Here is a 27,340-nt window from a genome sequence, read left to right as displayed (position 1 = left end):
GGCTGTCCACGCTGGAAGCCACGCGCTGGTTGGAATACAGCAGGTGGGTGGCCTCCGTGGCCTCGGCCGTCGGCATACGCGCGAAAAGGCACCGACGCTCTCCGTCTCTCCCGTCGGCAGGTGTTGCCTGCAGAGGGCGTCGGAGGTGGCTTGTCTCCTGCGTGGCGGTCACATGACCGTAGCGCTGCAAGGTGAGCGCTCGCTTCCCGCTTTGCTCCGAAACAGCCGTCGCGTTATGCACGGTTTTTAGTTGTTGTTTCCTGCTTTTTTTCCAACCTTTTCCTTCTCTAGCCACTCATCTTAGCCTTGGCTAACCTGGCTACAATCCATGGCTTGCCACTAGCTTCTCCTGTTACTTATAGTTGATCTGTAAACAAAATTTTGCTTTATCTTTCAGTTTTCAACTTTTTTTCCTCTGTTTCTTCCTCTAGCCACTCCTGTGATCCACTTGGCTGCAGGCTATGCCTTGCCCCAAGCCACTTATTGTTATCTGCTCTGTTTGAATAAAGCCCGCTTCATCCTTCAGTTTTCAAATTGTTTAGTAGGTTTTTTTTTCATCAATCATAATAAAACCTGATGCACCAAATGATGTAGTCATTTGACATGTTTTGCAGCCCATCCCTGAAAAACACATGAAAAATCAATTCAAATATCTCATCTCATTAGCTACACCGCTTATCCTCAGTAGGGTCGCGGGGGTGCCGGAGCCCATCCCAGCAATCATCGGGCAGTGGGCAGGGGACACCCTGAACTGGTTGCCAGCCAATCGTAGGGCACACGGGGACAGACGACTCGCTCGCTCATTCACACCTAGGGACAATTTGGAGCGGCCAATCCACCTGAAATGCATGTTTTTGGAACGTGGGAGGAAACCGGAGTGCCTGGAGAAACCCACGCAAGCACGGGGAGAACATACAAACTTTGCACAGGAAGTCTGGAGCTGGATTTGAACCCGCGCAGGAGGTTCCCAAGACATGAACTGTGTCGCACATGCGCTAAGCACTGCGCTGCCGTGCTGCTAATTCAAATATTCACAGATCTAATGTAAACTCTTCAGTGTGCCGAATAAATGATCAAATGGGGGGAAATGTATGTTTAAAAAATGATTGACTGGAAAACCAAAAATATCAAACAGAATAAGTCAGATCAACAATCTCTAAGGTTGAAAATTGAATGCTTCCGAGCAATCCATATCATTCAAATGAGTCCAAACTGGACTCCTTTTTCTTCTTTTTATACATGCAGTATTTCTTTTTTTGTCTTGCACTCCACGCCAGTTGGACGTCCTCTAGAGCAGGGGTGTTTAACTTTGGGGCCACACCACAGAACAAACATTCTTTCAGGGGCCGGACTAGTTGATTAAAGAGAAAGAAAAGGAGATAAAGAAATAAGAGAAAGAGGGAGGGAAAGGGAGAGAGGGCGGGACAAAGAAAGAAAAAGAGTGAGAGAGAGAGAGAGAGAGAGAGAGAGAGAGAGAGCGATAAACAAAAGATAAAAAGGCGTGAGAGAGGGGGAAAAGAAAGGGAGAGGAAGAAAGGAATCCAAAGAGAAATAGAAAGACAAAAGGAGAGAAAAGAGAATAGAAAGTGCAAAGAGTATAAAGAGAGAAAGAGAAAAGAAAAAAAGGAAGTTAGAGCAAAAGAGGTTAAAAGACACAGACAGAGAAAAAGATAAAGAGCAACAAAGGAAGAGAAAAAGAGACACATAGTGAAAGAGAGAGAGTGGGAGAAAAGGGTGGAAGAGAGAGAGAGAGAGAGAGAGAGAGAGAGAGAGGGGCTGGACTAGTAGATTGAGGAGAAAGAAATATGAGAAAGAGAGGGAGAGAAAAAGATGGTGTAAGACAAACGGAGAGAGAGAGAGAATGAGAGAAACAAAAGAGAAAGATTGAGAGAGGGAGAGAAAGAAAGAAAGAAATACAAAGAGAAATTGAAAGAGAGAGAGACAAGAATAGAAAGCAAGAGAGAAAGGCGAGAGAAAAGGATTAAAGGAAGAGAGAGCAAAAGAAGGTAAAAAGACACAGAGAGAAAAAGAGGAACAAATAAAGAGAAAAGGAGGGAGAGAAAGAGACATACAACTACAGTGCGTGTGTGAGGCACTTGACTTTATCATAATCAAGTGGGCATATTTCAACTTGCAGCTTGTTTTTTTCTCCTGTACTTCCTCAGCCTGATCCGGCCCGCGGGCCGCCTGTTTGATACCCCTTGCTCTCGAGCCCTTTCCATGTTCATAAACAAATGCCACGTCGCCAATCTTTGTGTATTGATGAGGCAGAATTCCTCTCAGTTTATAGCAGCCCACTGACACAAAAATAGTATGTGCTAGCAGCAAGATAGCGACATTGTTTTGACATTAAAGACACCCCAAAAAACGTTTTTGATCGGCGCTGGATTTCTTCCTTTGAAGGTCCTGGAAACATCCGAATAAAAGTGCTTGAATTTGGCCACGAAAAAGGCTGGATTAAAAAGCCAGGTGCGGTCCGCATGCAGCCCGGGAACCGTATCTTTCCCCCACACCTGAGCGACCCTGAAAAACCATCACGAGAATGGAGTTTTGAGGTTTTTCTTTTTGTGTTTTCAGAAGCGGAAGACCGCGACCTGAGCTGCGTGGTGGCCAGCCTGGTCCAAGTCATGTGCGACCAGCACTGCCGCAGCCGGCAGGGTTTCCAGAGTCTGGTCCAGAAAGAATGGCTGGCGGCCGGGCACCCCTTCCTCACCCGGGCCAACTTCCACCGAGACAACCCCAAAGAACAGGTGACGGGGGACAGGATCGCTGGGGACATTTGATTCTTACGGGGCACAGTTCACACTGCTAACCGTCACTCCAAAAATAGAATAGAATAGAATATACTTTTATTGTCATTGTGACAACGAAATTGGACGTGGCACTCCAGGTCCACATTTTACAGTGAGGATAAGGAAAACAAAGTGATAAAGGTACAAAGATGTTTTAACTGTCTTTGTTGTATAGGCTTTGTTTCCTCTGGAGGGGGGTATGTATGAGGGGGTGAGGGACAGACAGAGATGGGCGGATCCAACTCGATGTTTGATCTTACTGTACCCACGGTCCAGTGTTTTTCCCCTAATTGCTCTGTCCACGTGTTGAATGGATTTGGGAAGAACAGTCCTTAAACACGCCGCGATTAAAGTTGCCGGCGACGATAAAAAATGTCCAATATTCGATGTTTTCAACCTTTCGTCTGAAAAAAGGACTTTCAAAATGCAAGAGAAATATGGTGGTCCAGCTCAGGGTGTCATACAGTAACCTTTTTACAGTACATCCAGGAACAGGGGGGACATTTTATGCGAATGGGGGACAAAATTCACTCCAAAAATGTCCAATATACAATGTTTTCAACGTCTCATCCGAAATAGGGACTTTCAAACAAATGTATTTATCCAGCTCAGGATATCATTCTGTAACTATCCATTCATTCATCCATCCATCCATCCATTATCTGCACCGCTTATCCTCAGTAGGGTTGCGGGGGTGCTGGAGCCCATCCCATCTGTCTTCGGGCAAGTGGACAGAGGACACCCCTCGACTGATTGCCAGACTAGAGGGAGCTGACATGCTTGTCGGACATCTTGCTGCTTTCACCTTTAGTTTTTTCCCCCATATTTCTTTTTTTACCGCATTGACATTTCTGTCCGCCGCAGGCTCCCATCTTCCTGCTGTTCGTGGATTGCGTCTGGCAGTTGTGGGCTCAATTCCCCTCCAGGTTCCAGCTGACGGACGACTTCCTGTTGGCGCTGCACGACAGCTACCACTTGCCGCTGTTCTCCAGCTTCCTCGCCGATTGCCAGCGACAACGATGCCGAAGGACGCAGGTACCCGCTCTCGCCGCTTCCGGAAGGAAAGGAGCAGGATCTTTATTGGCGAGGAGCCGGCTCCCTTTGAAGGAGTGATGGGAGCTGTCGTTTACTTTATGGGGATGGCTCACAGAGCCCTTATGTCGGCAATGGCATGACTATATTGACGGGAGCCGGCTCTTAATTGCTGGGGAGCAGGCTCGCAGAGCCGTCACGTTTGCCGAAGACACGTCGCTATTTCTAAGGGAGTTGGCTCCCATTCATCACTTAAAACAGCTGTTCCGTTTGCAAATGATGATGCAGTGAGCCATTTACTGATTTTTAGGGAGTTGGCTCCGGTCTATCACTTCAAAGAGGTGGCTAATAGAGCTGTTAAGTTCGCAAATGAGGCATCACAATTTCCAAGGGATCTGACTCTCATCACTTACTTATAGAGCAATTATGTTTACAAACAACGCTTCACTTATAGGTAGCTGGCTCCCTTTGTTGACTTCCAAGAGCTGGCTCATTGAGCCATTACATAAGCCAACGACACATAACTGTTCAAAGGGAGGTGGTTCCCGTCTTTTACTTCAAAAAGTCAGCTCGTAAAGCCGTTACGTTCTCACTATCCCGAAGGAAGGCGGCTCTCGATTGGTGGGGAGCCAGCTCCTGACATTCACTTCAAAGAGATGATTCATTGAATGTGGGGTCTAAAAAGGGACCACTTACATGTGGGAGAGCTTTAAAGGTAGGCTAACGCTAGAAAATACACCAGGCATGAGACCTGTTTAGTTTTTACAACTGCAATTGGAGAAGGGAGATTTTGTCTCGCTAGCCGTGCTCTTTCCGAAAACCTCCCCCCTTCTGCGCTGTGTTTTATTAAAGTCACAAGTACTGGAATGTTGAGACAAAGAGAAAAAAGACCATCCCCCTGGACAGCCGTGGGGGTGGTGAGAAACAAGACAGGAAGACTAGGTAACAACAAAAGGGAACATGAAACTGATTTAGGAATACACACCATTGAGCAAATACTTTTAAGCCTACTTTACATAGAGCCATTAGGTTTTCAAATGATGTATTTTATTTCCAAGAGCCAGCCAATAAAGCTGTTACAATTGCCAATGACACACCGCCATCTCAGAGGGAACCGGCTTCTTGTTTCTGGGGATCCAGCTCCTGTTGTACACTTCACAGAGCTGGCTCATCGAGCCTTTAGGTTTTGAAACGATGCATCACTATGTCGAAGAGAGCCAGCGACTGATTGTTGGGGGTTCACTTCAAAAAGCCGACTCGGAGAACATTTACTTTAGCAAACGACACATCGGTGTCTGGAAGGGAGCCGGCTTTTGTCGTTCACCTCAAAGAGCTGGCTCATAAAGCCTTTATGTTCGCAAATGACACACCGATGTCTCGATCGGTAGGGAGCCGGCTCCCGTCGATCACTTCAGAGAGTCTGCTCGCGGCGCCGTTTTGTTCCCGAGTGACACGCGGCTCACGTAAAGCGTGTGTTTTTCTAGAACCCGGGCCAATGCTACACGCCGGTGGAGGGCTGGCGAGAGCCCCTCCCCCCGGAGGGCGTGGCCGAGCCGCCCCTGCCGCCGGTTTGGGATTGGTCGCTTCAGTACGGCGAGCGGCGCCGGCTGAACTTCACGCAGCCAGTCAGATGCCCTGTCTCCCCGCCGGCGACGCCCCTCCTCAACGGGAACCTCAACGCGGACGCCCAAAGGGTAAGACCAACTCCTTAAAGGGACAGTGTGTAGTGTTTGGCGCCTCATAGTGGGGTTTAAGTACTCGTAGGTGGAAACATTTCTATTGGTTTTACATGAGGCTGACCAAGATGGCTGACATGATTTACCTCCCAAAACCTGCCTGTTTTTCCTCTTTTATTTTTTTATTTTCCCCCCTTTTTCACTTCTTTTTCTACTTTTTTATTTTATTTTTTTCGTTTTTCTTTTTTTAATGTATTTTTTCATTCTTTACTTTCTTTTTTCCACCTTTCATGTTTCCGTCTTTTTTAAAATTTCTTTTTCATTTAATTTTCCCCCCTTTTTTCATATTTTCCTCTTTTTTATTTTTCCTCTTTCGCTTGCTGTTTTGCTTTTTTTTTCATGTTTAAAATAAAAATAAGACTTTCCTGACAGAGTTGTAAAGAAATATCATTATAAAGTAAAATAAGAGTAAAGCATACTAAGATACCCACTTAAAAATAATAGTGCAATCATTATAAAATAGTAATAAAATAAACCTAATTAAAAAATAAATATATACCCAGTTAAAACGACTCGTGGGTGTTATTGCACGTTTTGACCTTTAGGGGCAGTATTGAATAAAATGTTCTACCCCAAAGCCTGTCTTTTTCTTCTCTACTTTTTTTCTTTTCCTTTTTCTTTTCTTTTCTATTATTTTCTTTTAATCTTCTTTTTTTCATTTTCTTTAATTCCTTTTTCTCTTTTCTATTTTTTTTTCACAAAAGTCTGGGCAAAAAAAATAAATAGGAAAAAGCTATCTTTTTGGTCGCTTAGAATCGGTGGTTTGTATTCCTTTTGTGCATTTTAGCACTCTTTTTAGGCTGTATGACACTATACAGCGAGATTTAGTGGTCCAAAATACACACTGTCCCTTAAAGGAAAATGGTGCGGTCACGTCACTTAATATAAAAATGTAATAATAAAGTGAAACGCGAATACAGAATACTATTCGTAATACATGTTTTGACCTTTTCCGGGCAGTGTCCAGTCAAACGGTGCACACCGTCTCTTTAAATGTCCCATTTTTTTTGCCCGCCCCCAGCAAAGCGATGCCCCGCCCGGCTCGGTTTTCCTCCTATCACGCGGCGTCTTCTCCTGCCCGGCCAATCTGCCGCCGTGGCGAGCGGGCGGTTCCGGGGGCGTGGCCGGCCTCTCGGGCGTCTACCGCAAGAGTCACCGGAGGGCGGCGTCCTGCGAGGGCGTGCCGGCGTTGGATAGGCTGCTCAAGGCCTGCTTCCTGTCTGAGGCCACGCCCCCTTCCAAGCCATACCCCTTCCAACCCCTGCTGCCCCTCCTTCTGGGGCCCTGCCTGGGCCTGTGGAAGGAGTGCTACCACCGGGGGGCGCTACATGCGCAGGTACGTGTTTGCTAATGTCATGAAGAAGTATTGTGAAAATGATCTTTTTTTTTTTTTTGGGGTAGTTTCTTCAGGCATTAATATGTGTAGTTGTCAGTACACACTGCCACCTACTGTTGTGGATGTACAATGACACCTTTATTTGGGATTGAGTAGTCAACTTTTTTTAAAAATATGCTTTTTGTCGCAGTACAACTATAAAAGTGAAAGAAAAATACTCCGTAAATACTTTTCTTATGTACTTATAATATATTATTTTTGGTCACTTAAAGTTGCACACTGCCACCATGCAGTGTGGATGTGCAATTACACCTTCTTTTTATTATATATTATAAATAAATTATATACTGCAGGAGGGTTCTTAGCCCACTCCTCCAGATCTTTTCTAGATCAGTCAGGTTTCTGGGCTGTCGCTGAGAAACAGAGTTTGAGCTCCCTCCAAAGATTTTCGATTGGGTTCAGGTCAGGGGACTGGCTGGGTGAATCATGAACCTTGATATGCTTCTCACGGAGCCACTCCTTGGTTTTCCTGGCTGCGTGCTTTGGGTCGTTGTCGTGTTGGGAGACCCAGCCACAATCTTCTATGCTCCAACTGAGGGAAGGAGGTTGTGCCCAGTAATCCTCTCTTTAATGCAGTGCACTCGTCCTGTCCCATGTGCAGAAAAACACCCAAAGCATGATGTTACCACCCCCATGCTTCTCAGTAGGGATGGTGTTCTATGGATTGTACTCTTCATTCTTCTTCCTCCAAACACGCTTCGTGGGATTATGTCCAAAAAGTTCTATTTTGGTCTCATCTAACCACAAAAATTTCTCCCATGACTCTGCATCATCCAAATGGTCATATGCAAACTTAAGACTGGGCTTGACATGTGCTGGTTTAAGCAGGGGAACTTTTCGTGCCACGTGTGACTTTAAATCATGACGTCTTAGTGTATTACTTACAGTAACCTTGGGAACGGCCGTTCAAGCTCTTTTCAGGTCATTGACCGACTCCAGTCGTGTAGTCCTGGGTGGATTCCTCACCTTTCTTAGAATTATGGAGACCCCACGAGGTGATATCTTGCACGGGGCCCTACTCCGATTGAGATTGACCGTCACGTTTAGCTTTTTCCATTTTCAAACGATTGCTCCAACAGTGGACCTTTTTTCACCAAGCTGCTTGGCAATAGCTCTGTAGTCCTTTCCAGCCTTGTGGAGGTGTACATTTTTGCCTCTGGTGTCTTTGGACAGCTCTTTGGTCTTTGCCTTGTTACAAGTTCAACTCTTATTGATTGGATGGAGTGGATAGCTGAGGACCTCAAAACCGTGCATCTCATTCAGGATGATACATGGAGTGCAGGTGGACTTCGATTGGGCAGACTAACAGTTCTTTCAGGGTCAGAATTCTTGATGATACTCGGGTATTCAAATACTCATTTGCAGCTGTATCACACAAATCAATCGTTAAAGAATCATGCATTGTGAGTTGTAGATTTTTCTTTTTAGTTTATCTCTCCCTCAGTGGACGCGCACCGACGATGACAATTTCAGCTCCTTCCGTGATTTCTAAGTGGGAGAAATAGCAAATTAGCAGTGTGTTCAAATACTTCTTTTCTTCCCTGTTTAGAAACACACATCTTTTTTAAAATAGATTTTTCTGTAAAGTACAATAGTAAAAATGATTAGTTGCCGGTTAAAACGAATGCCACACCGCCACCTAATATAGTGGCTGTGCAATTACACTTTTTAAAAGTATTTTGATAGTACAATAACAATGAAACAAAAACACACTTTTTCATTTTTAGTCAATTCAAGTTATTAGTACACACTTCTACCTACCGTTATAATATATACGTATATATGCCGTTGATTGCCCACCCCTGAAGAAAAATGCTTAAAATGATGGAGATTTTTGTTGCAATCTCCGATAACTGCATTAGAGCGCCTCGTCGTCCGTCCCGGAAAATCCGGCCCTCCTATTGGACGTCCGCCTCTGCGGCTGGCTCAAGTCGCCATGGCAACGGTGGCCAAGGAGAGCGGGCGCTTTTCTTTTCACACCATATTGTTTATCCCGATACGATCGTTAGCGATAGCCGATACGCACTTTTTGGCCCGATTGGATAAAAAGACATCATAAGGAGTTAGGTTTTAGCGAGTGTTTGAGAATAGAATGAGATTTTCTATGGAAATAGCGCCGCAACTTCCTACCTCTCAATAATGCGCGGGAGTCACTGGAGAACCCTGAAAAAGGCCTGAAATCCGAATTCAAATATTCACAGATCTACAAAAAACGTGTACAAGACGAGACCGTTTTAGTTATTGAGACACTTGACAGATTTCAAGTCAGCAACGCAAAATGTCTGAAAACTCCAAAATGAACTCTTCATTGCTGGAAAGAAATGATGAAATACAAAAACAAACTATTTGAACCAATTTAGACACAGGTCCTCTGAAAAACACACAAAAAATGAAGTAAAACGAGTCAAACTAAAAGCAAAAGATCGGATCTATCGATATCATTTTTCATTTTCTGGTTTTCATACACAGAGTACTTCTTTTCTCAACCGTATTAAACTCCTTTATTACCCAACACCTATTGAGCCCTTTCCTTCTTTGTAAACAGGTGTGACACTGAGGCAGAATTCACGTCAGTTTACAGCAATCCAATGACACAACCTCAGTGGAACTGTTTCAATCCAGGCTTAAAACAGCCTGCTCATCGTGGAAGGGGGATGACCTCATGTGCAGTCCCTTCTAAAGATTTCTTCATTTTCCTCATGTTGAGCTTTTTGAGTTTTTCCTTGCCCTCATGTAGGTTTTAGATCAGGGGATGCTGTCATAATAGTCTGTGGTTTGCAATAATGTTTGGTCTGTGCAGCCTTTTGAGACTGTCCCCTCTCAAGGTTTCTTCATTTTCCCTTATATTGAGCTTTTTGAGTGTTTCCTTGCCCTCATGGAGGTTTTAGATCAGGGGGATGGTGTCATCATAGTCTGTAGTCTGTACAGCCCTTTGAGGGCCAAACAAATAAAGATGACTTGGCTTGCGGTTAGCATGTAGTCATTAGCATGTAGCAGTTGGCAAGTAGTCGTTAGCATCTATTTGTTAGCTTGCAGTCGTTAGCTACAAGATAAACACTGTGGAATAACACAGTTATAATAAAATGAATGGAAACAAGTGGGCCTGCTCGTTTTCAATTAGCTTGTAGTCGTTAGCATGTTGTTGTCATTAGCATGCCATGTGCACCCCCCGTTTCTTATTTTCCTCATGCTGTGGTTTTGAGTTTTCCCTTGCCCTCACGTTGGTTTTAGATCAGGGGATGGTGTCATCATAGTCTGTAGTCTGTACAGCCCTTTGAGGGTCAAACAAACAAAGATGACTTGGCTTGCGATTAGCATGTAGTCATTAGCATGTAGCAGTTGCCAAGTAGTCGTTAGCATCTATTTGTTAGCTTGCAGTTGTTAGCTACAAGATAAACACAGTTATAATAAAACTACATGCTCATTTTCAATTAGCATGTATTTATTAGCATGTAGTCGTTAGCATGTTGTTGTCATTATCATGTCATGTTCGGCCCCGTCTCTTATTTTCCTCATGCTGAGGTTTTGAGTTTTTCCTTGCCCTCATGTAGGTTTTAGATCAGGGGATGCTGTCATAACGGTCTGTGGTCTGTGCAGCCCTTTGAGACCCTTTGTGATTAAGGGCCTAACAAAGAAACAGGACTTGACAAAACATTAGAAATCAGAGATAGAAACAGCTGAAAACAGGATTAAGTATGTACTAGCAGCAAGATAGCGACGTCATCAAAATCACCAAAAAGAGTGTTCTTTTGATCGGCCCTGGATTTTGGAGTGTCCTCGAAAGTGTACGAACCCCGGGTCGGAAAAAAAACCCGTGGCGGCGAATCGCTAACATTTTGGCTATCGTTTGTGTTGCGGGCAGGCCTTCTCTCACCCGCCGAGCACCGATCACAACCACCCGCTGGAGCTTTTAGCCAACGAGGTGCGAGGCCTTCAGGAACGTTTGGCGGGCTCCGCCCACAAACGGGATAACCTCAACGACCCCCTCGAAGAAGAAAACGCCAACCGAAAGACTTTCCTCCCCGCTTCCCGCGCTAACGTCCACAAAAGCTAGCTCGCCGAGGCCGGAAGTCCGGACGACGCTTGAAAAGGCACTCGCCGTTTTCCGATCGGCGTTTCGACCGGCGTGGGAAAAAATCTCTCGCTCGGTGTTTAAGACGCGCGGTCCGTGAACTGCCGAAGATTTCTTAAAGGCGCAGTACACGGGTAGAGAATCCCAGTCGTTTCTCCTGATTTACGACATATGTTTGAGCGCAAAAATAGGGAAAAAAAACGTGAAAATTCATCGCGTCGAGGTCAAATTGAATCTGATTGGTCATCTCGAATCAGCGAGCGCAAGCATCGATAAGAAAAATACAAAGTCTTGTCTGAAATCTGAACCGGAAGAGATAGTCTACTGTCTTGGCACTCGGTGGGTTCTTTTCCACGATGTCATATTAGATCTAGGATCCGCAGAAGCCAAGAAAACAATCCAAAGAAAATCTACATGCACAAGATGTAAACAACGCGTAGATGAGTCTTTGGCACAAACAATTGAATTCTGGGGAAAAAAATGCACTCGCAAATGGAGGAATTTTTTCAATTCTTGAATCATAAAACGAGAAATTGCGATACATCGATTTTCCTCCCTGCGCTTTTGTTCCCGGCCACAAATCGAAAATGGAGATGTCCCGAAGCACCGGTGTTGACCCCGTGGCCCGCGGGTGGGATCGGGCCCACCGGTTTTCAATCCGGCCCCTGAGACAACACCCAGAGAAGCACCAGAGAAAAAAGCGCTGCACTTTGGAATGTGACCGCCTGATGTTGACTAAGTCAGGTGCCACTCGCACAGCCACAGGAGCTATAGTACTTTCTCCCTTTTTTTATTTCACTCTTTTCTCTCTCTTTCCCTCTATCCCTTTTCTTTTTTTTCTCTTGTGTTCTTTTTCACTCTCTTGCACTTTTTCTTTTACTCACTCTCTCTCTCGTCTCTTTACTTACTTTCCTTCTCTTGTTCTCTCTCTCTCCATTATCTCTCTTTCTCAATTCTTTCTCTCTCGTTCTGTCTTTTTCTGACCTTTTCTCACTCTTTGTTCTCCCCATCCTTTCTGTTTTTCTCTTTTTTGCTGTTTCTCTGTTCTTTCTTTATTTTCTCTAAACTCACTTTCCTTCTCTTGTTCTCTCTCTCTGTTATCTCTCTTTCTCACGTTCTGTTTTTCTCACTCCCTCTGTTCTGTCTCTCTCCATCCTGTTTTTCTCTCTCACTGTTTTTCTCTGTTCTTTCTCTCTGTCTTTTTCTTTTTCTTCCTTTTCTTTCTCACTTTAATCTACTACTCCGGTCCCCGTGGATTTTTTTTTCTACCTTTCACTTTTAAGAAGACTTGTCTATCCTCAGTAATGCTTTTTATCTGAAGAGGTGCTTTGGAATTTGGGGCACCAAAGTTATTTTGGTATTCCTAGGCCGGCCCACCCGCGCATTCCCCCTCCGCGCATTCCCTCCCTTCTCATTTTGAAGCGAAATGTGCTCCCGTTTGCTTTTTTTCTAGAAAAAAAATTAAAGCAATCTGTATTTTTTGGTATAAAGTGGTCGGAACAGGGTCCAAGTTGAAAAGAGGTCGTTTGTGTGACGTTTAAATGACTTTTTTTTTCTATCCGGTACAAAAAAAGTGGATGTCCATTTTTCTATTCTTTGCATGTTTTTGTGCTCCGGGATTGTGAAATAAAAGCCGCGGGACACGCTTTAATTTGATTTGAGTCTTTTTTGATGATGAAGAAAAGAAATCCAATTTCGAAGTGTTGAAAATGTGAGCAGAGGAATAAAAGCTGCTACCTGAGACGCACTTTCAATTCCTTTTTTTTGGCATCGGAAACCTTTAAAATGTGTGAAATACTCCAGAAGTATTTTGAATATTGGTTAATAATTGCCTTTTTTCTCATCTTTTTTTCCTCATTTTTGGAAACTTCCTTACTAATTAAAAAAAAAAAAAAAAAGAAAACTGGCACACAAGACACACTTGATTTTTTTTTTTTTTTTAGGTGTGTGTTCTTTAAGGAAAATAAAATTCTGGAACAGTTAAAATATTTCAAAATATTTCTGAATTGAAAAATAAAAACGGGCACACCAGACAGTTAATTGTGAAATCAATATAAATTTCACTCGTTTTTATTTCATTAAGTAAGAAAAATGACCCATTTTATTCTTTTGTCCTGTTTTTTTATACGTTATAACGAACCTAAATGTGTGCAAAATGATCTTGAGTTAATAAGTTGCTATGCGATAAAACTGACTGGTGTAACCGTTTTGTATTATCTTAAGTAAATAATAAAAACCAGCACACAAAACACATTTTATTCATTTTTAAGAGAAAATAAGCTCGGAAACGGCTCAAAACATGTGCAACATACCTGAATTGTGAAATAAAGATTGGCATGTAAGACATTTTATCCATCCATGATCTGCACAGCTTAACCTCAGTAAGGTCGTGGGGGTGCTGGAGCCCATCCCAGCCATCTTCGGGCAGTGGGCAGGGGACACCCTCAACTGGTGGACAGACAATTCGCTCGCTCATTCACACCTAGGGACAATTTGGACCGGCCAATCCACCTGAAATGCATGTCTTTGTTATGTGGGAGGAAACCCACGCAAGCCAGGGAGAACATACAAACTCTGCACAGGAAGGTTGGTAGCTGGATTTGAACCCATGACCTCAGAACTGTACCGCACACGCGCTAACCACTGCGTCGCCGTGCCGCCCAGACATATGTTATTCATGTTTTATTTTTTTACATTTTTATTCAAGAAAACGAATGATATTGTCAAGCAAAAGTTTTTAAAAGAAATAAGATCTGTTAAAAAAAATGTGCAAAATATTCCTGAATTATGAAATCAACTAGCACATAACCAATGTCCTTTTTTGGTGGTCTTTTATTTTGAAAAAAAATTAAAAAAAAAAACAGCACACAGGACCAATTTCTCAGTCATTTTTAAAGGGAAAAAAACGCCTAAAACGGTTAAAATGAGTTGCAAAATACTCAAGAATTAAATAAAGACACTTTGTCCTTTTTAAGTAAGGTCAATTAAATATTCAAAACTGGCACTAGACACAAGTTTTTAGCTTTAATCTTATTTAAAAGAAACTGTTACAAATATGTGCAAAATACAAATCCACAGGCAAGACAACATTTTATTCCCCTTTTTATCCATTTTAAAAAGAAAATAGATGTTCTGGAACGGTTAAAAACCTGTGCAAAATACATTAAAAACGCTGAACTTTGTCCTCTATTTGAGCAGTCAATGTCACCAAAAGTCCTAAAAGGCTTAACGAGACCGCATCACCTCCACCCTCCCTGCACGGGGCCCCCCGTCGTGTCCGGATGGGGCCCTTCGTCGGTCTGGCCCGGCACGCGGAGAAGGATAACGGGAAAGGCCCTGGATGTCGTCATCCCCAGTTTTTGGCGGGCTCCACCCTCCCCGCATGGGGCCCCCAGTTGCGTCCGGAGGGGGCCCCGGCGCCCCTCCTGGATAGGGCCCGGCACGCGGGGCAGGGATAATGGGAAAGGCCCTCGATGTCCCTGAAGGCCGAATTGACGATCCGGCGGCAGCAGGGCTCGCAGTAGAGATGTCCGCAGGAAAGGCGCTTCAGGCGGCTCTGCGAACTCACGCAGCACAGGCATAGCGGCCGGGACCCCCGGGGGCCCGAAGACGGGGACCCCGTCCGAGAACTGCTGACGCTGGCCAGGCTGTCCGGCTGACTGACGGCGGACCTGCCCAAACGATGAGACAAACCAGTGTTCTTTTTTTTATCACAGATACGGTCGGAGCTGCTGAAAAGAGCCAACAGCCGGAGTTGGTCAGGGCTGCCGGAAGTGGCTTTAAACGTCCCGTGTTATAAATATATATAAAATGGTAAAAAAGAAAAAAAATCATCAAAATGTGTTAATTCTGTTCCCCTATTTCTCCGCATTCATAAAGCTGGGCACATTTTTCTATACATACTGTTAGATGGAGTTTTTAAATATAGTGCTTAAGGATGCATACGATTGCGAAATAATTCAGTGTTTCAAAAGAAATTTGATGAACTATCGATTTCTAGACACACAAATTGTATGACATGTACTCGTCTACGCGTTATTTTTTTCCATAAAGGCATTATGTTGCTGCTATTATTCAAAGAAATGGTCTTATTTTAGTCATTTTTTTATTTTGGCATGATGGAATGCTTACAATAAATACAATGCTTAAAAATGGAGACATATTTTGGCAATACAGGTGACTTTATGACTGCCAGGTAATCCATGTCTTTTAATAATTCAAGCTGCACCATTGATCACTAATAGAAGTGGTAAAAATCCTTCACATTTTGGCTAACACTGTTTGAGTTCATGTGATTAAACACCATCACTAATAATACGTAAAGCTATTCTGACTGGCTACAGGACCCCCCCGCCCTTATCTCTTTCTTTCTGCTAGAGAAACTTCCCTCTTTTGCATTCCGTCTCTAGATAGACTCAAGTGCCTCACCCTACCCCCAAAAGACAAGTCTTTCGTTCTAAATGGTGGAGTTACCATCAGATGATTAGATTACCAAAGGCTACTATCAAGGTTTTCATTGGAATAACAAAAATCTATGGCGGTGTTCTCGTGTCATGATAGGCTGATGTTTGATTCCTGATCATAAGATGTTTAGTCGGCGAAATGTAGCTATACAGGCGTGCTTGGCAGAAAACTAACCATAGGCAACCCATTTTTTCTTTTCTTTTGTTCATCACATCAAACCTTTGCCTGCAATACCAAGCAGGCCCACAAGGCAAGGGCCCATGGGGGAAGGTCCGCCTTCCTTCCCCTCTTGGGTAGGTTCAAGTCACGCTGACTATAAACGATGTATGCATCCTTTTATGGCTCTTTTGGTTGTTAGCCATTATGAAGGACTTAAAAAGGGGGAAAAGAAAGAAAAAAAAAATAACACTAACGTTAACACTGAAAAACACAGGAAACATAAATTAAAATATTTGTAAATCTACAAAGATACAGTACAAACTATTTTAACCTTTGTTATACTCAACAAGTTCAAAATCAATGTCACCGAATCCCCGCAAGAAAAAAAAAAAGCATTTTGACCGATCACAAGAGAAAAATAGCGTCTCCAAGGAAACCGGCTCTCGATTGGTGGTTAGCCGGCTCCCGTTTGCGAGACACGAGTCGGTTGCTGCGTTCACCAAATCGCCTTTTCTTTCAGCACATTAGCAAATACTATATTGGTCATGGCTATCTATACAATCGTCGCCATTTTTAATGATGACATGTTTGGAAAAGAGGTGACGTAAACAACTCTGAGGAGAACGAAAAAGTAAGGTACCGCATTTGACCTCCACTTACAGTAACGACGGAAAAAGTAACTCGTTACTGATCAAATAACGCCGTGTCTATTATATATCTCTGTGTCGATATTAGCTTCCTTTGTGGACTATCCATAACTATGATCTTCAAAATGGATCACTTAAAGCTCAAATGAAAATATGATAAGAGTATCGCCATTTTGGGAACTCATTCGGGTGGAATTCGTGAAAACCACCTGCTGGCCAAAAATGGTCAAAATAGAATGAATAGTAAATGTACTACTAATAAAAACATCGGGTTTTTTGTTCCAATGTCCATTTATACGTCTACAACAAAATACTTCAAAACCAACAAATTTAGTGCTCAAAACAGGCACTCGATATATTTTACATAGATTCTGAAAATAAAAAATATATATATACAGTATACTACAGAAATAGAACCCCCCCCCAAAAAACTACGACAAAGATGTAACAAAAAAACTGCAAAAATACTACAACATACTACAATAATACTACTAAAATAATACTATAAAACCAAAACACTACGAAACTAAATAACAATTTATGTGCTTAAAAACAGGAACCTAATACATCATTTTGCTCTTATTCTGAAAGAAAATACAACAACTAAACTTACTACAGAGACATAAAAGAAATACTACGGAAATACTACAATAGTGCAACAAGTTATACTGGATAAAAAATTAAAAACTACCCTAATAAAATTCCGTTACACTCACAATAGTCAAGTTAAAGATTGAAACAAAGCGTTCACTTCCTGTTTTGCTGGCAAATGATTTTGTAATCAACTTAAGCTGAAGTCAATTAACCACTGATGACGTCACCGGAAGTACCCAATCTCAGCAGGTGCAACAAATGACAACAAAACGCGCTATTTTATTCTTTAAAATTTCCCCGATTCAACATCCTCTAACTATTCCTGCACCGAGTAAGAATTGTACTCTGGAGCAATCGATATTAATAGAATAAAAAAAATAATAATGACGGCGTGGTGGCGTGGAAACGACACGCAAAGGGGGAAAAGAAAACCACGCGTGACGCAAAAAGAGTGTAGAGTGTGACGTCACCGACCTGCCAGACGAAGAAGACTTGAAGCAATCGCAGCTGAGCGCGGTCAAAATCCGCCACAGAAGATCCATGATGGCCAGGACCAGAACCTGGGAAGGAGGTTCGGTTCTCTCATGCTGCCCACGCACATGCGCACTGCACCCTCCTCCTCCTCTTCATCCTTATCTTCCTTTTTTGCGCGTCAGACAGGGAGAGAGAAAGACAGGTCGTCGGAGCCAAAGACAGGCTGCGTTTATGACGTCACGCCACCAGAGGGAGCCAGAGGGGCACTGCAAAAAGGAAGTGACGTCACCGCGGCGGATTCACAACGTGTCATCATAACGTTAACGGTGGCTTGATTGAACCAATGTATCCTCTATTTAACCTTTGTTCCCATTTGAAGGACTATCTTTCTACTTTTCCTGCTTATAAATGTCAATGAAAACAACATTTCCATTTTTCTCATGTTAAATGGAATCAAATATGGCGGTGAGGTGTCCTCAAAAAGTTTCAAATTCAATATTTTCTCTATCAAGTATGTGTTAACAATGACCAACTGAAATCACTGAACCTCTTTATGTTTATTTTCGCCTCGCCTATCTGCTTTTATCTTATTTTTATCCGCGTTAGGCTGGAGGGAAGACGGTGGAAGGGATGGGGGGAGGAGAGTGATGTAACGCGCGGTTTTCTTTTATTCTAGGATGAAAACGGTGAAAGTAAGAAAAGGAAAATACACTCAAATGAAATCAATCAATCAAATACAGTCCAAATGCAAACCTCAAAAAGTCGAAAGAGGTTTTTCGAACGGGTCTAAGAATTTCAAATACTTGAATGAATGAATGAAACTTTATTTTGAACACGATTAAAAACAAAAGTCCAAAAACAAAAATAATCTGAACAAAAATGTCCGAAAAGGAATAAGAAGCATATGTTTAGTTCATCCTACCAAGCCAGAGCTCCCGGGTATTCACATATAACAAGTCATGAATATACATATTTACATCGATTCTGTGGAGGCACAGTCACATTATCATCATCGTAATCACCATCACTATTTTCTCTATCATTAATCATCGCTGTCTCCGTACATTTTTCGCATACAATATAATAAGAGTATCTATTGATCAGTGCACCGTATGATGCAGCAGGGGTAAACCAGTGAAAGCTGTCGGGCCCTGCTGTTGAACAGAAGAGTCGGTTGAGTGACATGGCCGCTTTCTGGTGTCCCGTCTGGAGGGACGAAAGCAGGACCGACTTAGGTGCCGAGGTGCCTAACTTGTTCGGGTGTTAGGGTATTTGGGTTGGCCACGGTCCAAAAAATGTTGTGTGTAATTTTTTTTTTTCCTTTTTCCTTTTTTTTTGTTTTTATATATGTGTTTGTCTGGCTGTTGGTCACCGCTATCGAGGGATATGACCAAGGTAGGTAGATAGATAGACAGAATCTATTGATCTGAGCATCAAAAGCGAAGACATGGGAGCTTGAGCCAGATGCCTCCAGCATCAACACTCCCACTTGTCTGCCCTAACTATGAATTGTGCAGCCCATGTCATTTTTGTCTCCTTATGAAAAGTGATCTCGATGTGATCGTATCTCCATTTATTTAGTTTTGGTTTAGTTTTCCCCATCATCACCAACATACTTATTCAGCTGATTGTTTTGTTTATAAATATAGATCCAGATTGTGATGAATTTGCATAATATGATGGCGACAGCAATATAATAACAATAACAATGGTCAACAATAACAATTAATATAGTAATATAGTCGATAATGATGATGATGATGATGATGATAATAATAACAAGCTTAATTATTAGCTTGACCTATCTATTCACTGTATAAGGCTTCTGCTCATGAACATTTTTTGGGGTACCAATAATACTATTAATTATAATAACAATAATAGTTATATTTATCATCATCATAATAATAGTTATAATGATAACGGATTATTTTAGTTATTATTTATACCAATATTGTTTACTTTAAATGAGTTTACATTTTTACCACTAAGATATGCTAAATAAAACACACTGTCCCTACAAACCATTTTAAACTCTACCTTCTAACTTTAACATTCTGACTAGAGATGGAAACAGTGGAGGAAAATGTAATCATTCACTCTTTCGGGTATTTATTATATCAGTATTGTTTATTTTTTCTTAATTTGCGTTTTACAGCTAAGTGGGGCTATATAATCCACGTTGTCCCTTTAAACCTTGCAAAGTGTTGCTTCTAACTTAAGACATGACTGGCTAGAGAAGGAAACAGTGGGGAAAAAAGGTTTCTTGCTATTTTTGGTTATTCAAATCAAAAGTTTTATTTAAAAATAATGAACGTTTTGGCTATAGGAGGAGCTCGATAATACATTATTTAACTCTCGCTTCTAACTTTAGCATGAGAAATTAATGGGAACAAGCTATCAGGTGTGTTTTCACTCTTCATATTTCCTTCGTTTGGTCCTCAATTCATTTACTTAATCTCCTTGTTTTATTTTGTTTCACTTACCTTGGTTCCTTTTGTTTTTCCCCTTTTCATATCTATGATAAAAATAATACATTTTATTTTGAAGCGCCTCTCAGGAAACCTAATCTCGTTGTACACAGAATATAAATGTGACGAAAATAGAATACAAAAAAGATGAAGACCAGTTAAAAAGCGACTGGTGTGAGAAGCAAGCTTTATTGGCGCATTTAAAGCGTTATACTTCCTCTTTTTATTTAAAACGAATATAACATTCTTCTCTTTAACCACCAGAGAGCACCAATCCCCGACGTCCGCCAATCAGAGAGCGCACGTGCGGCGTGCACGCGCCACTGCACCAAGCCCGACTGGGCGCATGCGCAAAAGCGTGCGCACGCACACGCACGCACGCACACGCACGCACACTCTCTCTCTGGTTTCCTTTTTTTCAAGAGATGAAGGATGGAGGGATGGGAGGAGGGGCGTGGCCACGACGGTGACGTCACAGGCTGCCGAGGGGAAGACGGCAGGGCTTCACGTCGTGAAAAAAGGACAGCGTGCGCGTTCACGTACACGCACGCTCACGCCAGACAAGGTAAGATGAGAGATTTCGTTATTCGTGTTACTATTTTTTTTTTTTAAAAGGAGTGGGTGGGGGGCGAAATTAAATGAGAGGGGGGGCTAATCATCGCCAATTGGCTCCATTGGGTGGAAGCCGTAAGAGATGCTTGTGGTGACCTCCGCCAAGGAAATAAAAAGAGGCTTGTGATGTCTCCCCCCTCGCTAATAAAATTCAGGGAAGGTTTTTATCTATCTATTCCTCCTACTTTCAACTGTAATTACTGCATGAAATGATTGCAATTAATTGATAAAAATGGAGTCGCGTGAAGGAAAGGGGCAATGTGCGCATGCGTACTATGCGTCGTGCGTCAAAATGACCTTGTCATGTGCATTTGGGTGGCGATGCCCCCCACCCACAGAAATATACATTTTTATGCGGTGAATAATGAATATCAAACGTAAAGAAAACATCTAGATTTAGGGGGAGGGGTGCCAGTGCAATTTTGGCAACGTAGCCCCCCAAGACCTCACGAAAGACCACCCTCAGGCCGATTTCGTGATTGCTCATTTTACATCCGGGCTACTTCACCTTCTTCATCTCAAGAGCGTGCTGGTTGTGACGTCACTGCCCAGGGGGGGGCTTGACATGAAATCAGTGCACCCCGATGCTCTCTGGGTAAAAAAATAGGTTCCAAAAGACACGAGAATTTGCTGGAATAAGCAGGGATTCTTTTTCGGATGAAGCTAGTAGCAGGCTGTGTTTTTCACACCTAGGCCTTGTTGGCGTAGATATCCTGTGTCTCGCCGCATGTTCAACTTTTGGGATTCGGATCTAGTTTTTGGACAGAGACAGAGCTGTGGAGAGCGTTTCAGTTTTGTTACAAAGATACAAAAGAAAACACTGGCCGGTGGGTTGATCGGGAGAAAGCATCAAAAAATGGCCGACCACAGTTTTTATAGGACAGGGATGTGGATTGGCAAAATGGAACATGAAACAGGCAAAGAAAGGAACTCACTTCTTCACAATAGACTTTTAGTAAAACTGTACGCAGCTGGATGTGTCTCGTGGAACGGACCAGAACGGGGGCAGGAGGCAGGAAGGATGAACTCATTCGCGTTGACGATCAGTACTTTTATTTGGCAAAATAAAAGTTGTCCAACACTCACGGACAAAACATAACAAAAACAGGCTTACACTCAGAACAGGCAAGTACAGGTTTCCTCCGACTCAAACAAAACAGGACAGAGCAAAACAGAACGGAAAATGCATTGAAACAGCACCCGCAATACCCACAACCCACCCTTAAGAAGCACACACGCAAATTAGCTGATCTACTACAGCCGGTGCCCAGGGGGCGGGGCCAGCCGGTTGCCACGGCGACCATGCTGGGCACGACAGGATGTCATGATTACAGATTTGAATCACCTGTGCTCGCTCATTTGGCGCCAACCGCTGCGGGTTCTGATTGGCTCCCTGTCACTATTTGAACCCAGTCCTGTCCGTCCCCTGTTGTCAGTCCGGCTGTGAACCTCAGTGTATACTAGGCAAGCCTTTTTTGACCCTGACTCCCACCTGTCCCGTTTTTTGCTCTTGTCTTTCTCCGTTTTGATCCTGACCACGTCTGTTCTCCTGTCCCGTCCCAGCTTATGATCTCCCCGACTATGTCCACTCTCCTGTTTTGACTTACAACTCGTTTCTGAGCCCGACGACGCCTCGCTCCCCCAGTCCCGGCTACCGACTAGTTTTTCCCTCCCTGACAACGCCATCGCTTGCTACGGAAGATCCACTTACATGTTTGGATCACAATCCGAGTACGAGAGCGACTTGCTTCTCGCGTCCAGCGAGCATCGGATCACGGGCGCTGCCCTTCGTCTTTCTTTCAATAAAATTGTGAGAAGACGTTACGCGATTGGGTCTACCCTGTGTGCTGGTCGTGACACTGGATTTTGAAGGTCGTATGATAAAATAAGGTTCTGACTTAACGAAAGACTACTGCTGGGAAAGGATTCATTCAAACATCATATTAAAGGCGATAAAACACTTTTTCTGGCCACCCAAGCTAATGCTGAATGTCCAACCTGTCTTGTCGTATTTCTAGCACAAGTTTTTATTTGATTTATTGCTAAAAAGCCTTTTCAACAGAAGCAGTGGATTCTTTTCTTCCTTTTTTCATTGTGTTACTTCTGTTACCACCCCTTAGCCGGACGCCAACTTCGAATCTTGTCTTATGCCTCAGGGCCTTCAGGATTTAATGTGAAGGCCTCCAGGTAGATTTTTGACCTGGGCAACAAGCATTGGCTGAAATGTGATTGGTTAAATGCTAAAATGTAAAAACACATATCTAGAGAAGCAATGGAAGGAAATGACATACAATTTCGAATGATTTAATAAGTATTCATGGACAAAACATCTGTTTAAACGCAGCGCTAAACCCTCCATGAGTTCCCAAACACACTTGAAATGCTCATTGTGGCCTCATTCCAATGCTAGCATGATGCTAGCATCACCGTAAGCAGGCTTCGGTTCAAATTGATACGAGAAAAAAAAACATCCTCACGTTAGCATGATGCTAATATCACAGTCGGCTACCTAAGCATGCTTAATGTGAACTTATGCGAGCGTGATGCTAACATCAAAGTCAGCTGGTTTTGCTTGGAGATGATATCAAAAAAGAAAACTCCCTTATGCTAGCATGATGCTAATTTCACAGTGAGCTGGTTTTACTTCAATATGATATCTAATGAAAATATTTAAAATAATCATTGCACATTACGGTGAAAAGTGCTAGGTTATGCTAATAACGCTAATCGACCGCTCCGATTGTCGGATAAAACACAGCGCTAAAACCTCCGTGTGGAGTTCCGGGACGCGCTCGACGCGCTGGCTAAATGTCAGCGCTAATTGCCGCAAGCTAATTGTTTGAGACTGAAGGAAAAGATTGAGTTTCAATTTATTACTCGAAGCCTCAATTCGACGATGGAATTGTTTGCCGCTTGATTTGAAAGCAGAGCCCTACTTCCATTGAAAACAGTGAGTCTAGTTGTGGAATCCTAAAGTTAGCCTGCATTTGAGACCCTCAATTAGAAGCCTCGACTTAGTCTTGAAAGCGTACTTCGTCACCTTATCTTCTTGTAAGATGAAATACATTTCCATTTTTGAAGCCCAAAACTCCAAAATAGAAAACTGTGACTTGGTCTTGAACCCCAACTTTGAAACCGTAACCGCTTGTAGAACTCACCCGATTCAGCCTTTATTCGCAAATTGATGATCCATTTTTAAAAACTTGGAGCCTAATTGGAATGTGAGATAAACTCATACCATAAGTTAAAAGCCCTAACATAACCTCACAACCCTATCATTTTTTTCCAAATTTCGGAGCCTGACTTGAATGGTAAGATCAACTCAAACCCACATTTAGAAGCCCTAACCCAGTCTTGAAAGCCATGCTTAAAACCATACCTGTTTGTAAAACTGCAGGCTTAATCCCAAAATGGATCATTTGTTTTTCAAATTTTGGCGTCCAAATAAAATGGTGAGATCAACTACATGAGAAGGCCTAACTTTGTCTTGAAACCTCACCTTGAAACTCCTCTAGAGCTGCCTTAATCCCAGATTGGATTATCAAAATTTCAATTATCGGAGTCCAAATTGTGGCTGTGATTAACTACATTAGAAACCCTACCTGTCTTGAATCTCAATTTTGAAATTACGCTTGCTTGTAATACTTTCCATTTCAAGACTTAATCCCCAAACTAGTTTACAAATATTACAGCCCCAATTGAATAGTTAGTCCTCAATTGGAAGCCCTAGCCTCGTCTTAAAACCTGACTTCAAAACCATACATGCTTGTAAGACTCCCCTAAAACAACCTTAATATCACTAGAAATGATTGTTTTTTCAGCGCAAATTCAACGGTGAGTACAATTAGGACATTGAATCCGAAGCTCTAAACAGCTCAACGTGAACTCAAATTAGCTTGATGCTAACATCACAGTTAGCAGGCTTTGAATTGAGATGACATCCGTGAATACAACTTTGAGATGATGTGGAAAAAATAAAATGTTCCCATGCTAGCATGATGCTTCATGTGACCTCTTGCTAGCATGATGCTTCCATCACGGTTATTTTGGAGACCAAATGGATCACCTCAAAGCCTCACCCTGGCTCCAAACCTTAAATGAGGATACTTACCAAAACATTTTTCTGAACATGTCAAAATTGCGGGCAGCACAGCATCGCAGTGGTAAGCGCATGTGCGGCACAGTTCTGAGGTCATGAGATCGAACCCCTGTGTGGAGTTTGCATGTTCTCCCTGTCCTTGCGTGGGTTTCCTCTGACCACTCTGGTTTCCTCCCACATTCCAAAAACATTCTTGTCAGGTTCATTGGCCGGTTCGAATTGTCCCTAGGTGTGAATGAATGAGTGAGTGGTCTCCCTCTGTGATTGGCTGGCAAGCAGTTGAGGGTGTCCCCCCCCCTGCCCATTGCCCGAAGATAGCTGGGATGGGCTCCAGCACCCCCGCGACCCTACTGAGGATAAGTGCTGCAGATCATGGATGGATGTCAATATGGTGTCAGCATGTTCGGGTACTGTTTCAAAACAGAGGTTTTTGTGGTTTTCTTCAGGGTGGGATCCGCACCTCCAGGAGGGATTAAGGACCTCTCAAGAGTCCAGGTGACCTTCCATGCCCTCGGACCACGCCTGATCCCGTAAGCACCGACTCGCATCCGCGTCCGAGATGGAAGACGACGGCCGTTACCGGGACAACCGTTCCGACTTTGTCCGGGGCGCCAAAGATATCGCCAAGGTGGCTAAAAAACAAGTAGGCAAGAAGATGGGGCGCGGCGTGGACAAGATGGCCGACGAGTACACCCGCCGCTCCTACAAGCGTTTCGAGGAGGAAGACGACGAGGAGGACGACTACGCCGGAGCTCCCGGTAGCGGCGGCGGCGGCGGCTACTACCGCAACGACAGCCGCGCCAACGAGGAAGACGCCCACAGCGACTCCACCGAGGGCCACGACGAGGACGACGAGATTTACGAGGGCGAGTACCAGGGTATCCCGCGGGGGGAGGCCACCAAGGCGGACGGCGCGCCGGCGGCGGTCCAGGCGCATCAGTTCCGGGACCTGTCGGCGTACGAAGGCGAGCGCCGCAAGGACCAGGAGGAACTGGCCCAGCAGTACGAGAGCATCCTTCAAGAGTGCGGCCACGGGAAGTTCCAGTGGACGCTCTACTTCGTGCTGGGCTTGGCGCTGATGGCCGACGGCGTGGAGATCTTCGTGGTCGGCTTCGTGCTCCCCAGCGCCGAGAAAGACATGTGCCTGTCGGAGCCCAACAAAGGGATGCTGGGTAAGGGTTCCTCTTCCTCGTTATTTCGGCAGTTGGGATGTCCTTCGTAAACACGAAGCGGAACCTGAGAGCCCTGAAGCCGAAACACAGACCCCGAGCAGAGTCCTCTCAAACACGGCACCGTCGATGTTGTCGATGCTAACCCTTTAAACGATTTCAGTAAAGGATCTCGAGGTCCTCTCCGACACAGCCTCAACCCTTCTCGACCCCGCCACATTCCGACATAGTCCTTTATCCAAATATATTGCCGATGCTAACCCTTCTTTAGATTTCAGGAAAAGATCAACCTGACTTCCGGCCACCCTATTTCAATGAAAGCTTTCGGAAAACGAGTCCACTCGACTTCATGATGTAGCTTCCTGTGAACCTCTGATCTCAAATTTACCGGTAAACTAGAAACGCCATCCCTTCAAACACTGCACAATACTCATGAAACCTTTTTTTCACTCAAACTGTAACCTGAACTGTATCTCTTACACATAAAGTGAACCTCGACATTCATCTTAATCCATAATCCCTGAAAACCTCAACAGGTATAGCCCAGGACTACTGTACCTTCTACCTCAAAAGTATACACATGAACGCAAACCCTTGGATTTCTCAAATCATTTACTATAACCTTAACTATCCCTGACAACTAATGTTAGTCCCAACAGCCATCTTAATCCATATTCACTGGACCCCCTGCCCGCAAAAACCTAAAGTGTTTTAAATATTAAAATAGATCGTTTACCAAATTGTTCGAATGAGTTATCTGACTCCATGAACCAAACACAGCCTACGTTCACCCAACAATGCACGCTCGTGTTTTGATGGAAAAGATGAACAAGAATTGCCGACATTTTCACACGGGGGCAGATTTCATTTCATTATTAATTTAACTAAGTGTACTCCACCGAAAGCGGCCGAATTAGTCAAATTAGTGTCGTCGGAGTCTCTGGCAAGCCTTCTCTCAAGTCCTCCAGCCTTTCTTCCTCTCGGCCCACGTCTTCCCGCAAGACGGCGTCTCGACTCCTCCCGTGGGCGTGCCAGGGTAGCCCCACGTGGGCTCCACCACCTCGCCTCGGTGTCTGGAAATCTCAATACAACACGTCGTCAGGGCCTTGTTCTCAAAACATCGCCTGAAATCTTCATTGCACTCAATAAATGTAACTTGTATTCAATCGTATAAAATCCTTTATAGTCAAATATATAAAATCCTTCAACAGGTATATCCTATAACTACACCCAACTTCAAAGTTACTTGAAAGCTCAACCTTGAATTTACCTTAAATATATCTCTAACATCTAACAATAGTTCCAATAGCCACCTTTATCAAAGATCCCTGAGACCCAAGCTCCAATAACCTCAATAGTGCCATGAACTACTTTAACTCCTTATTGAAAACAATACCTTTGAATACTCACCATTGACATCAGCCTTAACACTACTTCAAACCCTAACACTCAAACCAGTGTCAATCTCCAGCCAGACCGCAGATAAACATCAGATGCTTCGTCCAGCCCCTCGGACACAGACGTTATCTACGAGCCGTCAACAGTTTTGTGCTCGTCGGTGCTATCGACCGAGCAAGTGTCGGTTGGCGTTGGCGGCGCTCGAGTGTCGGCACTCACTTCCGA

General features: G+C 43.5%; 3 protein-coding genes across 5 annotated transcripts in view; 2 read left to right on the top strand and 1 right to left on the bottom strand.

Moving 5' to 3' along the window:
- mtmr11 (myotubularin related protein 11) overlaps positions 1-12,684 on the top strand; it is a 39,464-nt gene extending 26,780 nt beyond the window's left edge. The window contains exons 11-17 of the mRNA XM_088327639.1: positions 1-43; positions 121-191; positions 2,578-2,750; positions 3,657-3,827; positions 5,309-5,518; positions 6,582-6,896; positions 10,819-12,684. The exon at positions 1-43 is cut by the window's left edge and continues 36 nt beyond it. Of these exons, the coding sequence (XP_088183765.1) occupies positions 1-43; positions 121-191; positions 2,578-2,750; positions 3,657-3,827; positions 5,309-5,518; positions 6,582-6,896; positions 10,819-11,010 (1,175 nt within the window). The 3' untranslated portion in view covers positions 11,011-12,684. The remainder of the gene's footprint in view (positions 44-120; positions 192-2,577; positions 2,751-3,656; positions 3,828-5,308; positions 5,519-6,581; positions 6,897-10,818) is intronic.
- A 1,343-nt stretch (positions 12,685-14,027) lies between these two features.
- Positions 14,028-17,577, bottom strand: LOC148373131 (uncharacterized). Its single transcript, XM_088327638.1, has 2 exons — positions 17,367-17,577; positions 14,028-14,699 (listed from the first exon to the last, which is right to left on the bottom strand). Exons 1-2 carry the CDS (start codon positions 17,432-17,434, stop codon positions 14,375-14,377), a joined length of 393 nt encoding a protein of 130 aa, XP_088183764.1. The 5' UTR covers positions 17,435-17,577; the 3' UTR covers positions 14,028-14,374.
- Positions 17,132-27,340, top strand: part of sv2a (synaptic vesicle glycoprotein 2A) — a 27,431-nt gene continuing 17,222 nt past the window's right edge. Inside the window, exons 1-4 of one of the 3 annotated variants that reach the window (XR_015849590.1) lie at positions 17,132-17,463; positions 17,549-17,831; positions 20,102-20,402; positions 24,995-25,720. Coding sequence is in view for 2 of the 3 variants with exons in the window: in XM_088327636.1 (XP_088183762.1) it covers positions 25,108-25,720 (613 nt within the window). In the remaining variant the exon portion in view is untranslated. The remainder of the gene's footprint in view (positions 17,464-17,548; positions 17,832-20,101; positions 20,403-24,994; positions 25,721-27,340) is intronic. The other 2 variants (XM_088327636.1, XM_088327635.1) reach the window with 2 other exon arrangements.

Source organism: Urocampus carinirostris, chromosome 2 (genome assembly GCF_059441175.1).
Source record: "Urocampus carinirostris isolate Australia breed hairy pipefish chromosome 2, RoL_Ucar_1.0, whole genome shotgun sequence".
NCBI classification, from domain to species: domain Eukaryota; kingdom Metazoa; phylum Chordata; class Actinopteri; order Syngnathiformes; family Syngnathidae; genus Urocampus; species Urocampus carinirostris.
This window is presented reverse-complemented; position numbering and strand designations above follow the sequence as displayed.

What these genes read in the sequence shown, in the direction of transcription:
- LOC148373131 (XM_088327638.1), bottom strand. Translation starts at nt 17,434, where the DNA reads ATGGATCTTCTGTGGCGGATTTTGACCGCGCTCAGCTGCGATTGCTTC. An exon ending in AAGTCTTCTTCGTCTGGCAG is followed by an intron (nt 14,700 to 17,366) that starts GTCGGTGACGTC and finishes TCGTTTGGGCAG; the next exon opens with GTCCGCCGTCAGTCAGCCGG.